The sequence below is a fragment of the Populus trichocarpa genome, chromosome 14 (assembly GCF_000002775.5).
Source record: "Populus trichocarpa isolate Nisqually-1 chromosome 14, P.trichocarpa_v4.1, whole genome shotgun sequence".
In the NCBI taxonomy this organism is placed as follows: Eukaryota; Viridiplantae; Streptophyta; class Magnoliopsida; order Malpighiales; family Salicaceae; genus Populus; species Populus trichocarpa.
In genome coordinates this window covers 12,771,930-12,790,832 of record NC_037298.2, presented here as the reverse complement: position 1 = coordinate 12,790,832, position 18,903 = coordinate 12,771,930, and the positions used below count along the sequence as shown (strand labels likewise).

General features: G+C 35.5%; 2 protein-coding genes across 2 annotated transcripts; one reads left to right on the top strand and one right to left on the bottom strand.

Annotated features, from left to right (window-relative positions):
* Positions 1–283: 283 nt before the first annotated feature.
* LOC7456027 (uncharacterized) lies at positions 284–6,229 on the bottom strand. Its single transcript, XM_052446805.1, has 6 exons — positions 5,353–6,229; positions 2,204–2,280; positions 2,029–2,083; positions 1,475–1,544; positions 1,280–1,343; positions 284–975 (listed from the first exon to the last, which is right to left on the bottom strand). Exons 1-6 carry the CDS (start codon positions 5,906–5,908, stop codon positions 469–471), a joined length of 1,329 nt encoding a protein of 442 aa, XP_052302765.1. The 5' UTR covers positions 5,909–6,229; the 3' UTR covers positions 284–468.
* Positions 6,230–7,786: 1,557 nt separating this feature from the next.
* On the top strand, positions 7,787–17,156 carry LOC7469350 (uncharacterized). Its single transcript, XM_024584705.2, has 22 exons — positions 7,787–8,058; positions 8,138–8,740; positions 8,833–9,050; positions 9,157–9,246; positions 9,548–9,682; positions 9,807–9,928; positions 10,238–10,402; positions 10,675–10,780; positions 11,115–11,220; positions 11,310–11,420; positions 11,763–11,926; positions 12,036–12,153; positions 13,345–13,569; positions 13,939–14,129; positions 14,490–14,657; positions 14,849–14,954; positions 15,185–15,322; positions 15,515–15,673; positions 15,769–15,975; positions 16,327–16,521; positions 16,614–16,685; positions 16,775–17,156. Exons 1-22 carry the CDS (start codon positions 8,011–8,013, stop codon positions 16,928–16,930), a joined length of 3,603 nt encoding a protein of 1,200 aa, XP_024440473.2. The 5' UTR covers positions 7,787–8,010; the 3' UTR covers positions 16,931–17,156.
* The last annotated feature ends 1,747 nt before the right edge of the window (positions 17,157–18,903 follow it).

Here is an 18,903-nt window from a genome sequence, read left to right as displayed (position 1 = left end):
TTAGATACAGTAACTCTTAATCTATAGATAAATTGCCTTGTAATGCAAGATCAAATTTCGTTTTGCACGCCTTGTCACGCAAGATCAAAACTTGCCTTGCTTAAGGTGGGGAGGACGTCAGCCACGTGCCAAAATCCACCTTTGTTTAAACAAATAATTTAAATCTGGATCTTGCAATACCTTAATCCCAAGGTTGAGAGATTTCAGTAGGAAACAAAATTCCGACCTAGAAGAAGGTACGGGCGTTAGCAGATAGAAAATGCAGGAGTAGGTGAGTGGAATATTTACTTGAAACATTCAAAGCACTTTCTTCATAAATAAAAACCATAACACTAACTGCTGAAAGTCTTCACAATCCAGTCTTACTGCTGTTAATTACATCATAGATAGGTAGGGAGGTCACTCCTGATGCAAGGGTAGAAATTCACTGGCCAGACCAACCAAATTCTGATGATTGATTTCGGCCTGTCATTTAGAGGTCCCGGCACCTCTGTCGGGATCGAAGCGACCATAGTCGATAGCTAGGATGTTTGCGCAGGTGTCATCCCAGTTCAAATAGTCGTCCACAGGGCCCTCATATGATTCCCCATCCCCCTCGCTTCCTTGTCCAGGAAGTGTTTTGGAACCTTCCAGATATGAACCTGCTGAATGCCCGACTGGAACGAAGCTGTTCTCAGTCCCAGATTGAACTGTCGTTGGGGTTTGGAAACTACTCCGTGGCATTTCAACAGAAATACCTGCATTGACTGCCTCCATTGAATTACATGCATAACTCGCGTTCAGCTGGTTCTGGTAAAAATACGGCATCAGCAGGGCCGCGTTTCCTGATCCGGTGAAGCCTTGCCCATAGTAATTGCCATTCTCCAGGGCTGTGCCTTCAACGCACTGGTTAGAAACAAACTTACACGCGTTATTTATTGCTATGCTGAGGTAACTCCCTTGTGCATGCAGATACCTATGTATAGTCCGCTGGGCCTGCACACGATGAAAGTAGATGAACTTCAACTCTGGTATGAAGTTCAAAGGAAAATAAAAATAAAAATTATATCCATTTCCTTAAGAAATGAATACAAAATCCACAAGCATAGGAGTAGCTTGTTGATTGCTGTTTTGATCCGCAGCAGACAACCACAAACCAAGTTGTCCATGTAACATTCCGAATGTAGAGGCTATCAAACACATGTGTAATGCTTAGAACTGAATATCAATAATGAACAGTGAGATCCTTTCAACTTAAAGAATAAAGAGAATAATTCTTAAACAAGGAGAAGAAGCTTGCCTGAATCTGCAGATAAAGGCTGCCTCGATCTTCTTTCTTAACCTTTGATTTGCCTTTGGGTCGACTATATATGACATGGAAGCACCAGGAAACAACAAATTTGGAGCTGTTAGCTTGATTGCAAAATGAAAATAAAACCCCAAATACTAGCAGAACAAGGGTTTTCCCAAATGACAACAAAAATATTAATCATACTTCTTCGTTTGCGACGGGGGCAAGTTCATAGAGCTACTTGGGCCTTCGGATCCCTGAGCAGCTGAGATACCTTCCATTCATTCAGAATACAATATCAGGTTCATGATGACATGCTCTACTCAAAGTTATAGAAAGCTTTTCGTTTTGCATAGAAAGATCAAGCATGCTCTCTCTTTCTCTCTGTTTTCTTAACTATCAAGCCCTCGATAGCACCGGCATTAAATCAGAACTTTCCCTTTTCCCTCGTGGGAGATATCTAGAGGATAACGAAGGCTTAGAATAATGAATTTCCAATATAATTCGAACATAACAACCGGAGAAAATACCAAACATTTCACCCTAATATGTATTTCCAATATAATTCGAACATAACAACTGGAGAAAATACCAAACATTTCACCCTAATATGATTCTAAAATGTTAGCACAAAAGGATGTTGCTGAATCTTACAGAAGTTATTTGTGTTCAATTTACTAAATTGATGACCTTGAATTTTCAGATAGAAGAATAATGACAGGTAGATTCCCAACTAGGTGTTGTTTAGAAAGACTCACCATTTCTGAGTGGCTCGCTGAATTCCCTTACCGAATGTCTGCCTTGTCTATACTTCTGCAATAATCATATATAAATAAATCAACACCTCGTATAAAATTAAATTTTCACTCTTATTCTAAAATGTTAACAATTTGAAGTGCTAACATTCAACTCTAGCAATTGAAATAAACATACTTGGAGGTGGCTCTTGACATGGAAAAGGGTTAATCCCTCAACATCCATCAACTTTAGAACAGACCTTGGAGTTGCTTCTGCAAATATGATTCACAGGTCATGCATGGCATGAGATGCTTAAGCTACTAAAACACCTAAAAGAAGTGGTATAAATATAATAAAGAAAGCAAATGATGTAATATTTCGTGAGCTATTATGGTTAGATACTTGAAAGTTTGAAACAAAATACAACACAATTCACCTGCTAGAGACAGTATCAGGCCCGACAAGAAATAAATTTAGTAAATTACTTGTTGAGAATGATACAACATTCTAGGTAAACTAATGAATTTTAAGTAAAATAAAATTGTATCTCATATTATGCGCAAAATATGTGTCGTGAAAAATCTTTTGCAATTATTAATGAATATTGCAATAGAAGAGAAACTAGAAAGAACACAATATTTAACGTGGTTCCGCAACGTGCATATATCCACAGGAGCAACATGCTTTTATTCACTATATCGAAATAGGGTTACATGATATGTATTTATAGTAAAACCTAAACCGCCCAAGGAATCCTAACCGTCCAACAAGTAGACTAAGCAAACAGTTTCATTACCATCCATATAGTTGTTTGGATAATGAAGTGATATGTATATTAGTCAATTCACACAAATTAGGATGATTAAAAACTATAAATGAAGAAGGAATCGAGGGATCCTCCCAACACGTCCTTGGGTTCTTATCCTTCTAGCCAAACCAAGGAAACACCCCATCCTTCACTTCTTATCCCTCCCTCCTCCCCTAGTCCCTCCTAGCATACTATCTTTTTCCCACTGCATCTCAGTCTGATGGAACCAAATCCCAAAGAATATATGGATTGAGCCCTCCAGGCCACTAGGTTTAGATGAGTCCACATTGTCTTCTTTTACTATCAAATGATTCTATTGTGCTTTCCCTGCTTTTTGCACCTATATTCCCATGCATGCTAAGACCAACGTATTGAACCATATAGCTGAATATGATAGTTAGCATTATCAGCTGAAACAGTAATTTCTAAAGAAGGAAACATAGTGAATTACACAACAAATGGCTTTACATATCCTAAGCAACATTTAGTATAAAATTACAAAATGAAAATAATAATAGTAACTCTGCATTACCATGTGACTGAGACTAGTAAGTAGTAATAGTTAGCTCAATTCTAAATACAGAAACACAAAAAAAAAAAGAAAACATGAGTTGGTAATGGACTTCTATGGTAAAAAAAGAAAAGAAACACAAAGCTAGCTAGAGTAAAAATGGAAAGGAGTGCACTAATGGACTTCTATGGTAAATTCTTATCTGTGCAATCAAAACTACTGCATCCTAAGCCATTTATGAAAAAGGGAAAGAATACCAGCAGGAACTCTCAGTTGGTAATGTGACTCAAACTAGGAACAATAAGCTCAAATAACTGCTGAAACACATAAAACCAAAGGAAAACAAAAATTGAAGCCGTGCACGTGTCTGAAAATCAAAGAAGACTGGAAAAAAGATGAAAACAAAAAAGAGAGCGCTAACGGCTATTTGCAATAAAGACTCATTGGTGCAAGCCATGAATTGCCAGATTTTCTCTAAAATCATCCAATCAAACTAGGGGAACATTTACGAAACCAACAAATACGCATAAACGTCCACCAAACACATTTTGAACAACAAATTTCTCATGGTTTTCTATTTATCAAAACTACGAGAACACGACAAACATTAAGAAACAAAAAATCAGTTAGAATTTAAATCCGAGTCGACAAATTTGCGATACTGACAAGCTCGCTCTACGTGCATGGCAAAGGATCAATTATGATCCCAAGTGCAGTTTATGAGAACCACTAGAAATACCAAAATCTCCAAGTAGGGATTCAATAGTGTGACATATAATCCATTAACCAATACAAAAAAGATCTTCCACCAAAAGAACATGCGATTGCTAGATTTCCATCACATATATAGTGATAACAGAATCGAACAAAAGTGTTGCTACCTTTAAGAGAAAACCTTAACAAATCACATCCACAGAACTTCTACGACATGCATGCTTCACAATACCAAACATAGAAAAAAATTTATAAGTAAATCATAACTTCATTTGAGCACCAAATTGGTCTCAATAATATTTCAATAATCGCATCTGGTGAAACTAATTAATAAAAACAACTCATTAAGAGAGCATTACAAAATACTGAACTTGTTTCAAAGAAATCATACATCACAACATTATCCATCACAATGGCTTGCATTAAACTAATCTACACAATATTAAAGATGAAAAATAAAAACTAAGAACATAACACCAGATAATAAACAGAGAGCACAGACAATGACCTGCATGCTAAGAGGACAAAGAATAAGAAAGCCACACAGTTGAGGAAGAATTTCCATATATTAGAGTGACATCTCTTTGAGAGAAAAGGTCACATAGCAGATAGAGACCGTAGTGCTTTATGCAATTGTTTTCTTTAGATGAAAACACAATATGATGCACACAGAAGGGAAGAAAAATAAAGAGAGAGAGGCAAATTCGCTGAAGTAAAAAGCATTTCAAAGAAGAAATCTTTAACAGAAGAAGGAAAAAAAATGATTTTCTTCAAGGAGCGCATGCAAAGGAAAATTCAGAAGGTTATTAAAAAAAGATCCAACCAGGCAAACTTCAGATCTAGATGTAAACAACTATGAATTCTAGTAAAACAAAAAAACTTTGGCTCATCATAGGATGCATGCAGATGAAGATCCTATTTGATCAATAGAGATTTTAGTACAGATAAAATTAAGAAAGAGCAAAAAGATAATCATAAAATCATCAACAACTAGTCATCCTTGGCATATCAAAAGAGGCATATATCCTGTTCAATCGAGTAGAGGTTTTTGTAACTATATTTATTTTTTTAGAAAAAGCAAAAAGATGATCTTATAATCATCAACAACTAGGCCTCTCTAGCATACCAAAAGAAGCGTGCAGATGGAAATTAATGCAGAAAAAAAAGAAACAGCAGAGAGATGATCATATAATCATTAAATATTTCAGAACATGCACTGAGAAAAAGTACTATTAAAACACATAATAATAACTTAAGAAATAGAAAAACCAAATAACGATGTTTTTTTTTTCAAGAGGGGGATAGACTAACTTTGGGGTCCCCCAAGCTCTTTGACAGCATTAACGAAACATGAATGAAGGTCTCGTGTCCATCTAAGACGAGGTTTAAGATCAGAAGTAAAACTAATGCGAAGGTGATTATGAAGTTGTTGTGGAGGAGGAGGAGGGGATGGAGCCTGCTGCTCAAGCCCCTCCTTGTTGTTCTCTTCCTTTTTTTTCTCCACCACCACCCCACCGACCTCCTCGTTAGAAGAAACAATGGCAGGGTGGTAAGTTTCATTTTGAGGCACATGATGAGGAGTTGGGGCTTCTAGAGTTTCTTGGAGTTCAAGAAACGGATCATCATTTTCATCAGAGTCACCAAGTGGACTGAGGTGACCAAGTTGAGTATCATCATGTGGGAGTTTGAGCTCAAAGTACTGATGGTTAGGGTACCCATACCCAAATTCAAGAAACCCTGATCTCCCATCATTTTCCTTGTCAAAACCATCCAAGAAATGATGGCCCTCCATTGAAAACCCCCCCATTTCTCCTCCAAGAAACGTATCCTCACGATCATCATCATGACCCCCTTTCTTGTCACTCATTTCTCTCTGTCTCACAGCTCAAAATCTTCCTTGTTGCATTTGCACTCACTTACAGGGGTTAGAAATACAGAGAGCAGACCCCAAAATTCGCTGACACGTAGGCCCAACCGCTAATCTAGTGGGGCCCATGGAAATGGAACAGTAGCAAAACATCAATAAATAAAAAGCTAGAAGAGTCCAAAGATGCACACAACAGCCACTTTGTATGCATTAGAGAACGGAAGTTAGACTTTTGCAACAAGGAGATGAAACCGAGGCAATTGAGACCCGAGGAGAAGAGAAGGAGCGAATTTCTTCCTCTCGTTGCGCCCCCCACCCCCCCCCCCCCCAACGTACCTGCCTGGCGAGGGTGACAATGGAGTAATTGGGTTGAATTGAGAGAGGGTGCACTGCAACCATGATTGTTCCGTACGTAGTTCAGGGCTGGCGAGGTGGCATTGTGCGATTGTGCTCGGCTGTGTGACTGAGAAGCTCACCTTTTGGCCTGTCACTCTGTGTTGGCGCATGAAGGGAAACGTGGAGCCCTTTTCTCTCGATGTGGCTGTCTTGTTCTCTGGGTGAAGTGAGCACAGTCAAATCAAGGAAGTCCACAATCCTTATCATCTTTTCCTTTCCTTTCCTAAAAAGAGTCATCATAATAATCTCAGTTGTCATTATCGCAGAGAGTTAGATTTCAGGATCATTTCCGACATGGCTTAATGCTAGCAGCTATCTGGAACTGGATCCATCGCATCCTGTAGAGATTTTCTGTCTTTAGGGAAATTGGTTTCCTTTCATGTCGGATTGGAGTTTTTAGGTTAATTCAATTTTTAACTGAAAATATATTAAAAATTTATTTATTTATTTATTTTTTACATCAATTATTAAAAAAACAACAACTAATAACCAATTTAATACTTTTCAGAAGAAATAATATAATTCTTTAAAAAATAACCAAGTACAATAAAAACAAAACATTGACTCTTTAATGCTTAACTCATTAATGAATCCCACATTGTAACTGACTCTAGTTTATTTTTATATTTTAAAAATATTTTAAAAGAAATTTAATTTTTTTATTTTTTATTTTAAATTAATATTTTTTGATGTTTTCAAATCATTTTGATGTATTAATATCAAAAATAAATTTAAAAAAATAAAAAAACTTTATTCTGATATATTTTCAAGCAAAAATACTTTAAAAAACAACCATTACTACATTCACAAACACCCCCTAAATAATTATTATTTAAAATGCATTCAAATTACTATTTAATAAAAATATTTAAACTAAAAACTTGAAGAATTAAAAAAATAATATGATAAAAAAATAATTAATTTTCATTTTATGAATAATTTAAATTTCGACTCTGTTTTATTTATTTAACTATTTTGTTTCTAAATAATAATTAAGAGTATTTATGTCAATTCTCTAATTGTTTTTGGTGATTAATGTTATTTAATGATACCGTGTAATTTACATTTTTTTTTATACCTAGTAAAGGTAATTATTATGAATTATAGTTATTTTAATTTTATATTTCACTTAAAAATCAAATATTTCCATCACCTATTTATTTACAAAGCAATAAGTGGTGTACTTAAGTGTGAGGAACACGGCTCAAATAATATTTTATAAAAACCTATTTTTTATTTAAAATTATTTTAATATATTTTTAAATAATTATTATTTAAAAAAATAAAATTATCCTGCGCAGCAGAATATCCTATTTATTTACGAAGCAATAAATTCCCTTTTTTAACCCTTCACAACAACGCACTTTCCGTATAATTCCCTTTCTATCTGGGACCCGATGAGGGATGGCAACTCACTCACTCGCAGTCGCCACCATATAATAGAAAGAAATGTATATTCTTTTATTTCTTTCTTTTAAATATAAAAAAGGAAGCCTCAAACTAGCCGTTGCCTTTTCAAAACGCTCCCTTCCCTTCCCTTCTCCTTTACCTTCTTGTCTAAGCTCTCCTCTCATTAGGAAAAGGAAATAACAGCCCCTTGAATCTCTTCATACCCCCCCTTTTCTTTTTTTCCTTTTGATTAATTCTATCTTTGAGACGTTGATTCTTTCTCTTGGCAGCAGAAAGCTCAAAAGCAAAGAATAAGAATGTTCACTGAAGGTCTGGATGAATCCGCCATTAACTGGATCAAGCGGGTATTGCATGCTGATCTTTCTTTCTTTTCAAAAATTTATTATTTAATGAGAATGATAGTAGTAATTCATGTATCTGCAGGGATCAGATGCAGAAGAATCTCAACCTAAAGTTCGATCTCCGCTATCTCCGTTATCAGCAGAGAAGCTATCACCACCAGCAGCAGCAGAAAACCCATTTCCGAAATCTCCATTTTTCTACAATAGCTCTTCCCATTTATTGCCTCCGCTTAAATTCCATTCTGGGTTACTGACCCCTCACAGTATAGTCTCTCCGTGCCTTCAGAACAAAGAAGAAGACGACGATAATGTGAGCGTGGCTTCAGTTTCTGATTACGAGATTGGTCGTAGAAACTACACTGAAGAGGATGGTTTTGAGGATATAGGTCCTTCCGATTTTGATTACTTGGAGAAGCCTGTGATGCAAAGTTATCAGGATGAAGATGAGGAGGAGATTTTTGGGGTTACTAGAAATAGGCCTACTGCTAAAACCAAGTTGAATAGAGGGGTTTTGAAGGAGGATTTGAAGATTGAATTGCCTGGTCACTTTAGAAGGCTTAAGAGTGCCACTCAAGTTGATGGTGATCTAGGGTTTAGAAAATCTGGAACACCCAAGAAGAATTCGGTGGGCCCGGGTGGTAGTTTTTCGCTTCGAGAGAGAGTTCAGCTACGCAATGCACAATTGGTATGTTGGGTTCGTGTTTGCTGTTGATTGATGATCTCTTCGGTTTTTTTTTTAGTACCGGTGATTAATGCTGGTTGTGAATGTGATTATAGGATAATTTCAGCAATGAAGCAAATGTATTTAGACCGGTGGAGGAGATGGGGACTCCAAGTGCTCCTCCAATAATTGAAATTGGAGGAGAAGAAGGGAATGTTACGTTTGACACAGAAACTGAGCAAATTGCGTATGGAGTTGGCAAGCCAAGAGAATCAGCGGAAGGTTTATTTGATCAAACATCACAATCTATGCAAAGTACCGAATGTGATGAAAGGTATTGCAATTATTAGTGGCATTAGGCATTTAATAATTCATCTATAATTATCATTTCTTTGTTCTGTTAGTCACTTACTACTAATCTGCTTTATCTTCTGGCGCAGAATAAATAGCTTTATGACAGGAGAAATGGAAGGAAAGATGCCTTATTGGCAGACTAGTTCATCAGACCGTTCACCTTGTTATAACACGGGGTATGATCTGATTTAAATTCAAACTCATTAATGCTATAGTGATATTTTAGTTATTTTAATGGAGTTTAATTTCTAAGTTTGCTATTGGTTGATCCCTTTAGGATTTGAATATAAAAACTAAATGAATTTGTTTTAAATTCTGGATTTTTGACTGAATGTTGTCTGGAACATTTTCATTTTCTGCCCTTTATGGATTATGAGTCTGTTTGATATCCATCTGAACAGGTTTTTTTCTTTTTTCATGCACACAACTATCATTGCCAGCGTGTGTTCTGATGGCTGGTTAATTTAATTGTTGCAGCGGTCAATATGCGTGGCAAACTATGATTGCTTACGATGCATGTATCCGCTTATGTCTATATGCCTGGGCTAGAGGTCGCACTGAGGCTCCTGAGTTTCTGCGTGATGAGTGTCTGATTCTTAGAAGTGCTTTTGGGTAGGATTCCTTATGCTTATACGGTGAAAATATAATATAGCTACTAAAAATGGTGATTTTTTTTTGTTAATTTATGGCTAATATGCAACTCTGATTGGTATTTATTTTGCTATTAATATTGTAGACTACACAAATTTTTGTTGCAACCACGCCGTATACAACCTGTAGCAGTCAACTCAACTAAAATTGCAGAACAAACATGCCCTTTGAAGGCAAAAAAGGTTGTTGGGAAGATAAGAGTTGAAGGTAAGATCTCTTGTGTCATTGCTACACAAGGAAGTCGAATAATTAGAATGAAGCGTTAGAATTTCTTTTCTTTAATTCTGTCCTGTTAATTTGGCTGTCATGTTTTAAATTCCCAGTTCCATTCTTTTTTCATAATTTAGTCATCTGTAGATTCACATCAAGGATATTCATTATTTAGTCATGACAGACAAAAAGGATGTCCAATGCTGAGTAACTGGATATGCAATAATGAGAAAAAATAGTTTTCCACCAAAATTAAGCTTTAATTGTTTCTTAATTCAACTAAATTACACTTGGTGACTTTGGCAGTAAAGAAACTCCGGATAATACCAAGGCGGAAACTTATGAGCACTTACTCCCAGCGTAGTGCAATCTACATGCAAATGGGGAAAGAGTATGTCCAGCATGTTTCATCGCTAGTGAAAACTGGCATGAATTCGCTTAAAATAGCTTCGTTTCCAGTGCCAACAGAAGGTTTGTGTTTTCATTAAAATGGCTGCAAAGTCTATTGCTCATATACGTGTAGCAAGTTAACGACAGATCCACTTTTAATCACATTTTCAGATTATCATTAGGGTAAATGAATTCTGTCTATATCCTAAAGAAGATACTGCAAGTGGTTGTCTTAAATCACATCAATCATGTGGATTCCACTTGTTTTGGCATTTTGAATTGTGCAAAATTTTTGAAACTTCTCTGCTGCACTATTTCGATGGACAGTTAAAATTATTTTTTCTGGTTTGCAGAGAAACTGACATGCTTATTCCAACTGAAGAGTACTACTGAAAATTCTCAAGTTGAACCAGGTTCTGCTATTTGTTTACACCCAGGAAGTGGGGATTACCACATCTTGTAAGTTCTGAACTTACTTTCAACTTGTCATACAGTTGGCTGCTATGAGGTTTTTTTTTTACTACAAAAAAAATATTAGCATGAGATGGTAAAAATTGTAGACAGCTCAGTCTCAATTGAAAGGCTAGCAGATTGGGCCATTAATGTACCTTGTAATATGATATATGGCCCAAAAGATTTTCATTTCTGTTCATCTATCAATTTTATACTTATGAAAATCATATGGTTGACAAAGTAAAACCACTGATCACCCTCACAAAACAAAGGACTGTATAATTTCCGGTATAATTGTTCTACATGGAATGGGAAAATCTCACATGTTTACGTAATTCAGTTTTCCAGAAAGTGAAGGGGAAGCACTTTTGGTAGAGGTACAAGATACAAAAAAGTCACTCCAAGGCCGAGCTACAATTGCTATTTCATCTTTCAATGATAATCCTGTATGTATCTTTTTCCTGTATCTTCCAGCATGAGGTACTTGTAAGTATAAATAATTACTTTAGATGATGTGATTATTCAAATTATGCAGAGTGATAGAATTCGATGGTGGCCCTTATACCATGAAGATCAAGAATGTGTTGGGAAGATACAACTCTTCATTGGCAGTACTATTACACAGGATGAGACTAATAATATTAAGGTTTCAGTTCTTTCAACTCAAATTAGCCGAATAGATAATACCTGTTTATCTTTATGCCTTCTTTTGGAATAATTTTGTGGTAGCAATTATGCTGTTTTGTCTTTTCCATTTTTAGTATAAATTCAATGTTCAAGTGCTAGAATTACGAGCATGTGAATGTAAATGAGTGCTTGTGCAGGCTGTCTTCTTGCATATCATTTGCAGTGTGCATGCATTGTCAAGTGCTTTCATGTGGTCTACAAGTGTGTGCTTATTACTATTATACAAGGTGCTTCCATGATGCAGTGCTTGCCATGTTTTACTTCCATAATTTCATTTTTTTGTGCTGTTAATAATATACAGAGTGGTCCTGTTGTGGAAACAATAGCTTATGATCTACTACTGGAGGCTGCTATGCACGCACAGCTTTTTCATTCTCGAAATTTGAGATTACATGGATCTTGGAAGTGGCTGTTGATTGAATTTGCAGATTATTATGGAGTTTCTGATTCATATACAAAATTGAGGTGCTTATAACTGCAAATTTATTGAATATCTCAGTGGGTCTAGTTGTTCATTTTTACCTTTATCTTTCTATTTCCTTCCATATCTTAACTTGTCTAAATTTCTTTCTAGATATCTTTCACGGGTCATGGATGTGGCCCTTCCAAAGAAAGACTGCTTGGAGCTTGTCAATGAGTTACTTGTACCCATTATGAAGGCTAGGAGTGAGAAGAGTTTAACCGTGCAAGAGGTAGGCTCCTAATAATTGCTGAGATTACATACACTACTTACAAATAATCTCTTGAATGCATATCCAAGCGTTCTATTAACTTCAAAATCAAACCAGAAAATGAAAAATAACCTATTTAAGTAGCTAGCACTCAACACACCGAATTCAGGGAACTTTGCTTTTGATGCTAATTTGGATGAAACCTAATGCCCCCCCCCCTCTCTTTTTTATGCTATAAAAGTATAATTTATATTTAATTTTCATCGTCAGTGACAAAATGAATAGAAAAAAGCTGAAATATCAATTTGATGCAAGTTAACGAAGCTAAACTCTCAAATAGTTTAAATAGGCCTTATATTTTGGCAAGTATATTAGGCAAAAAAGCTTTTCGTGGTTCTCTTACTGATAAGAAAGGATTTTGCCACTCCAGTTATGGTTTGTTTGGAACATGGAAGAAGCAAATTCACAGAAGATAATTTATATGCTAAGTACAATTTGTATTTAATTTTCACTGTTAGTGACAAAATGAATAGAAGCAAAAGCTGAAATAGTAATTGGAAACCAAGTTAACGAAGCTAAACTCTCAAATAGTTTAAACAGGCCTTATATTTTGGCAAGGATAATTAGGCAAAAAAGCTTTTGTGGTTCTCTTACTGATGAGAATGGATTGTGCCACTCCAATTATGGTTTGTTTGGGACATGGAAGAAGCAAGTTCACAGAGGATTTCCCTTGCTGAAGGTTGGCTCTACCATGACCAGTCCATGAATTTGGCGAGATCATCCTTTTGTGTTTGTGATTGTAGTAGACACCCTGCAACACTTCTATTTCTTTTAACTTTTTAGGTAACTGTTTGAACAATGAAGAAAGAAAACACTTGACATGAATGATACATAAATATGAAGATGCTATGAAAAGAATTTAGTAAGAATCTGAATGTTATGCTCGGTCATCAGTTTTTGGATGGTTGTTGAGGGTTTTTCTTTTTATATATATATCCATTGCCAACCAAGCTAGTTGACATCTTGTTATTTTTTTTTGCTATTGTTGTGTTAATGTTTTCTAGAAATTGGCTTGCATGGCTTCCAATGATAGGGAAGAGCATGGCATGGGTGCTACCATCTTATCTGAAATTCACCTTTTATTCTATGCTTTATAAATTGTCCCAGTGCACCAAAGAAATAACTCTTACTGTCCTCATTGTATTACTGCAGAAAAGTATATTTTTAGATTGCGAAACACGAATTGAGAGTCTCTTGGCACAAGTTTTTGAGAACTACAAATCACTGGATGAAAACTCACCCACAGGGTTGGCAGACCTGTTCAACCCGATGCAAGAGTCTGCAGCACCAGCTCTAGGTGAAGCTGTTAAAGTCTACACCCTACTCCATGACATACTATCTCAAGATGCGCAGACTATGCTGAGGAACTATTTGCAGGTAAATTAAAGTTGACATCAATGTTCTCAATGAACCTAACAAGCATAGGGATGTTTATTGTGCAATCTTCAGCCTCTTAATCTTCCAAGTCTTCAATTAGACCTTCTCACAAAAGTTACATGAAATGTTCTCATACAAAAATCGAGTAAATGTCCTCATACAAAAACACTCTCACATTTGAGTTACATGAATGTTAGAGATCAGCTAAGAAAGGGTCTTATGGTACCCAAATTCGCACTGATTTTCGTCCACTGACTGCATTTGTGCTTTGAAATCATGTGTTGGAACTAGAAGTCTATTCATCCTATTTTCGCAACATATAACATATTAGCACGATACAACTCTAAATTGAATAAATATTTTTTACAGACAGCAGCGAAGAAGAGATGTCGAAAACACATGGTAGAGACTGATGAGTTTGTTTCTGGCAACTCTGAAGGCTTCCTCTTAGACTCTATAACTATCTCCACAGCCTATTTAAAAATGAAAAATTTGTGTCTGAATATTGGGAAGGAAATTCAGGCAGACATCAGGATCCACAACCAGCATCTACTCCCAAGGTATTGGTATCTTTCTTTCTTACGTGAATATTATATCCCCTCATTAGCTGATATGACCCAAAATGATCTTAAGTTGAAGTTTTAACTAATGAGCACTACATATTTTGCTTCTATGAAAACCCTAACCCTTAAACCTTACAAAAGACAATTTGCTCCCTTTTGCTCGAGATTAGTTTCACCAAACTAGAGATTTTTATATCGTTCTTTCTTCACTCGCGACAAATTCGAAACTTTCTTCCCTAGTCATTGTGACTTTCATTCTCAAGTTAGTTGTAGGCAAAGTATTGAGCAAATATTGCATGCAATGAACTTCTTAATTGATCATTTTATGCTTATCTTAACACATTTCTCTATTTTCAGTTCAATCGACTTGTCAAACATCGCTGCTGCAGTTTATAGCACTGAGTTGTGTAACAGGCTTAGAATTTTTCTCTCTGCATGTCCTCCATCTAGCCCGCAACCACATGTAAATGAACTACTGATAGCAATTGCTGATTTTGAACGGGATCTTGAGTTATGGAATATCAGGTTAGTGATAGAAAAAAATACAAAATATGTTTTGGTTTCAAGTAGAACGAGTTTTAATATGTTCCCACAAAGAAAATTGAAGATGAAGTGTCATTAATAATGTAGTCCGAACATGGTATCAAAATAATTTACAACCCACTGTAGATGTAGAAGTTGAAGCTCTCTCATATTTTATATTTTGTTTGTTTCAGTCCAGTGCAAGGTGGCGTAGATTCGAGGGGATTGTTTCATAGTTACATAATGGTCTGGGTGCAGGATATGCAAATTAACTTGCTTGAACTTTGCAAAGCAGAAAAGGTACCTGTCATACTTCCTCTTCCTTCATGTGAAAAATTGTGGAAGCGAGGGTGGTCTCCAAATTCAAGTTCAAAGCAATTGTCCTATGTTTGTTCATAGAACATAATCCCTCCCGTTCTCATCCCTTTGCCCCCAACACACACACATGAAACAAAAGTAAAACCAGTTGTACTTTCAATTGAAAATGAGGATTTTCTTTCAATGCTCTAACCATTAACTACCTCTTGCAGGTGCCATGGGCTGGAGTAATGACGAATCATTCCACTTCTCCATTCGCTGAAGAAATGTATGAGAGAATCAAAGATGCACTTATTGAGTACGAAGTGGTGATCAACCGATGGCCTCGGTACTCCTTGATTTTGGAAAATGTAAGTATTGACTATCTTTTGCAAGATTTAGCAAGTTACTAGAGAGAAGCCTTTAGTACTTGTTCTTCCTCTTCTCCACATGTGCTCACTTAGGCATGTCTGGAAACCAATATATGGATGTTTTTTTGCGCTTGTATACTAATTTTTGTGTCACAGCTAATTTTCATTTTTTTATTCTCAATCTTGTCAAAGGCTGTTGCTGATGTGGAAAGAGCAATAGTTAAAGCTTTGGAGAAGCAATACAATGACATCTTGACTCCTTTGAAAGATAGCATTCCAAAGAGGCTTAATATGCATGTCCAAAAGCTGACAAGAAGACAATCAACAACACTTTATTCTGTACCTAATCAAGTGAGTGGTGCAAACATGAACATCCCACACACAAACACAGATGTTTTGCACTCCATTGTGTCCATTTACAACTCACCAATATTTTCTTGTGGCAGTTGGGAATTTTTCTGAATACAATCAAGAGAATCCTTGATGTCTTACATTGTAGAGTGGAGGACATTTTTAAGTCCTGGGCTTCCTATCTACCTCTCGTGGGAGATAAAAAGTCAATTTGCGGGGAGCAGATGAATGGAATTACTGTTCTGTTGAGAACAAAACACAAAAATTACTTGCAGGCAACAGTGGAGAAGCTCGTTAACAATGTAAGCTTCTATCCATTATCTGAGTTCCATTGTATCAGTGGTAGTTGTAAATCTAAAAATCTAATTTCCTTGAGATGATCAGTAATGCTGGTCATTTATTCAATAGTCAATTTGCTATCAAGGGATTGATTCTGTGCCTGATCATTAGGTAACATTGCATTTGAGGATATGTTGTGTATTACTTGCATTCCTGAATACTATGGAATTTTGCATGCTCATCATATACTACTAGTTGATGATAATTTTACTTGGTTAATCATCTTAACGGATCCTTCTTCCTCTTGCCGTGGTTGGTGTTTTTAGAATGCAAAAAGAGAAACTGTAACATTAATGAAATCACAATTCTTCCAGGTGCAAGCTAGTCGAAGCACACGACTAAAAAGAATTTTGGAGGACATAAGGGAAGAAGATGGAGAGGCTGAGGTCCGTGAAAGAATGCAGATTCTAAGTTCACAGCTCATTGATTGTATATCCAATTTGCATGATGTTTTTGCTAGCCGGATATTTGTCGCAACATGTCGTGGATTCTGGGATAGGATGGGAGAGGTAGAGTAACATTTTTATCTAAATTCCGCACTTCACCGGGGTTATTTTATTTCTATCCGCTATCCTGATGCTTTAACTGTGTAATGTTCTAGATCGTTTTGAAGTTTCTTGAGAGCAGGAAGGAGAACAAAGTGTGGTATAATGGTTCCTGCTATGCACTTGGGGTAGGTCTTGGAGTTCATATCTGGGCATTCCATGATTTGTCAATTCTGACCATCTCACATGCTAGTTTCTTCATGGTTTTCTTTTGCAGATACTGGATGACACATTTGCTTCGCAAATGCAGAGACTGCTAGGAAACTCACTTCAAGAGAAGGATCTAGAGCCCCCTCGCTCTGTAATTGAAGCTCGATCTATTCTTTGCAACACGGCGAACGCAACAGAGACATCTACCTACTTCTATGTTTAGCGGTTGAAACATCTGTACAGCAGCAGCAGCAGGGCAACAAACCTTTCAATGTCAGTTTTTTTGGTGATCTTATATTCAAGTACTGTGGTTTACCTTAAACTATACAGAGACCACACTAGTCGGCATGCAAGTGCATATTCTTTTGTTCGTTAGTAACTTGAGCTATATCCCCAAATAGGTTGTGTTTCTTTTTTACTTGATAGAATAAAGGCAATAGAATTCCTCACGTCCATGCTTTTCATTTGTTTTTTTCCCTCTCCCCCTCCCTTCCACTGCAGGGCCAAACCAGAAGTAGTGGATGTAGTGAAAAGTGGGATTGCTTTCTCTGTGTTTTGTTGGATACTTTTATATATATATATATATATATATAGCAATTAACAGAAAGAAGCAATTGATCCGTGCAAATCACTGAAATTTTGCAACTAACAATAATTGTTAATTTTAGGATGCACTCACTAGTTAGTTGAACTATGCTTAGCTAAGGGTTGGATGAGATTTTTTTAACACAAAAATAAAAAATAAAAAAATGCAGGGGTTGTCAACACAATTTTTAAAATCAATGTTTTTTTATATATATTTAACTGGAAGTTTGATGACTTTGTTTAATAAAACAAATTAAGAATGATATGTATAAATTAATAAATGTTAAAAAATATTGTTAATACTAATTAAAAACAAAAATTAAGAGATAAAGTAAATAAAGATGGAACCTTTTAATATTTTTTATTTAATTATATGGTAATTAATTTATTTTTTTGTAAGAAGAGTAGTAATATAAACTCTTTTGAAACAAAATAATTTATTAGTATAATTTCTTCTTTTCTAATTTTTTTTCCTACAAAAAAATGTAACTCTTTTGTTTCGTGTTCTTTACTTAATAAATATAAAAAAGCAATAAGAACAAATGTAAAAAATACTCGGGGATAAGATATCTCTCTATCTAAAATCTTTTTATCTTACCAACTCTCTCTATTTTTTACTTGGGTTTTTTATTAGAATATTTGGTTTTTAGACAAATAAAATTACTTCAGACAAATAAAGTCTATTGATATAAAGATCAGTCTTTTTAGTTGTCAGAACATGGACAACCGACAACTTAAAATGAAAAATATCACCTCGTCTCAACCCGAGCATATAAATCCACCTGATCGATGAAGACTTGAACTAGGATGTAAGTTGCAGCAATTAATTTTGAATGATGAAAGGTAAAAACATTATACTCTTAGACTCAATATATTATTCATTATAATATAACAACAAAATGATATTTTACTCTTTCTTTTTTAAAAATCAATTGACTTTGTGTCAAAAATGTTTTTATTTTTCACATGAGATATTAGTTATTAAAGAATTGTTTGTATTTTTCATCTTTTTAAGCATAATAAAATGATCCCATTGCTCTAGAATAATTTTTTTTTTATGAAACTAGCAAAAAAGAGTATAAATATCTTTTCATTAATCATGTACAATAAATTAATCACGTACAATAAATTGACAAGTATGCCCTTGGGATAAGAAAATTAAAACTTAGGTTTTGGGATGTTTTGGTCTTTTCTTTTAGAATTTTATTTTGTAATTACCGGAGTAATTAAATATATTTTTATCTTTTAGCATCAATTAAAAATTAATTAATTTAAAAAAGTTGTTGGTACGTGTAGGGCACACGCCAGCGTGTGGGAGGCACTCACGCATTTTGAGTGAAGAGTGTGACGCCTCCTGGTGGAAGAAAATAGCCTTTTGTTATGTCGTTAGATGCGCCACTATGTCCCTTTCTCTCAGTGCAACGTCGGTGGCAACGAGGTGGTTTGTCGTCGATTGACCTTTTTCTTCCTTTTTTCTCTCTACTGGTGTGGCGTCAATAGCGACTGGACAGTTTGTCCTCTTTGATCTTGATATTTCAACTTTAGTACTTATTTTTTTGATTTCTAATTTTTTTTCTTTGGTCTTTTGTTAAAGTTTTATTTATTTTCAAT

Excerpts from the sequence above, each read along its gene's own strand:
- LOC7456027 (XM_052446805.1), bottom strand. The coding sequence starts at position 5,908 with ATGAGTGACAAGAAAGGGGGTCATGATGATGATCGTGAGGATACGTTT. Across the intron at positions 2,281-5,352 it reads AGAGCTTGGGGGACCCCAAA|AAGCAACTCCAAGGTCTGTT; the intron begins GTTAGTCTATCC and ends TCATATTTGCAG. Across the intron at positions 976-1,279 it reads GCCTTTATCTGCAGATTCAG|GCCCAGCGGACTATACATAG; the intron begins GCAAGCTTCTTC and ends CATCGTGTGCAG.
- LOC7469350 (XM_024584705.2), top strand. The coding sequence starts at position 8,011 with ATGTTCACTGAAGGTCTGGATGAATCCGCCATTAACTGGATCAAGCGG. Across the intron at positions 9,247-9,547 it reads TCACCTTGTTATAACACGGG|CGGTCAATATGCGTGGCAAA; the intron begins GTATGATCTGAT and ends TAATTGTTGCAG. Across the intron at positions 11,421-11,762 it reads ATGAGACTAATAATATTAAG|AGTGGTCCTGTTGTGGAAAC; the intron begins GTTTCAGTTCTT and ends AATAATATACAG.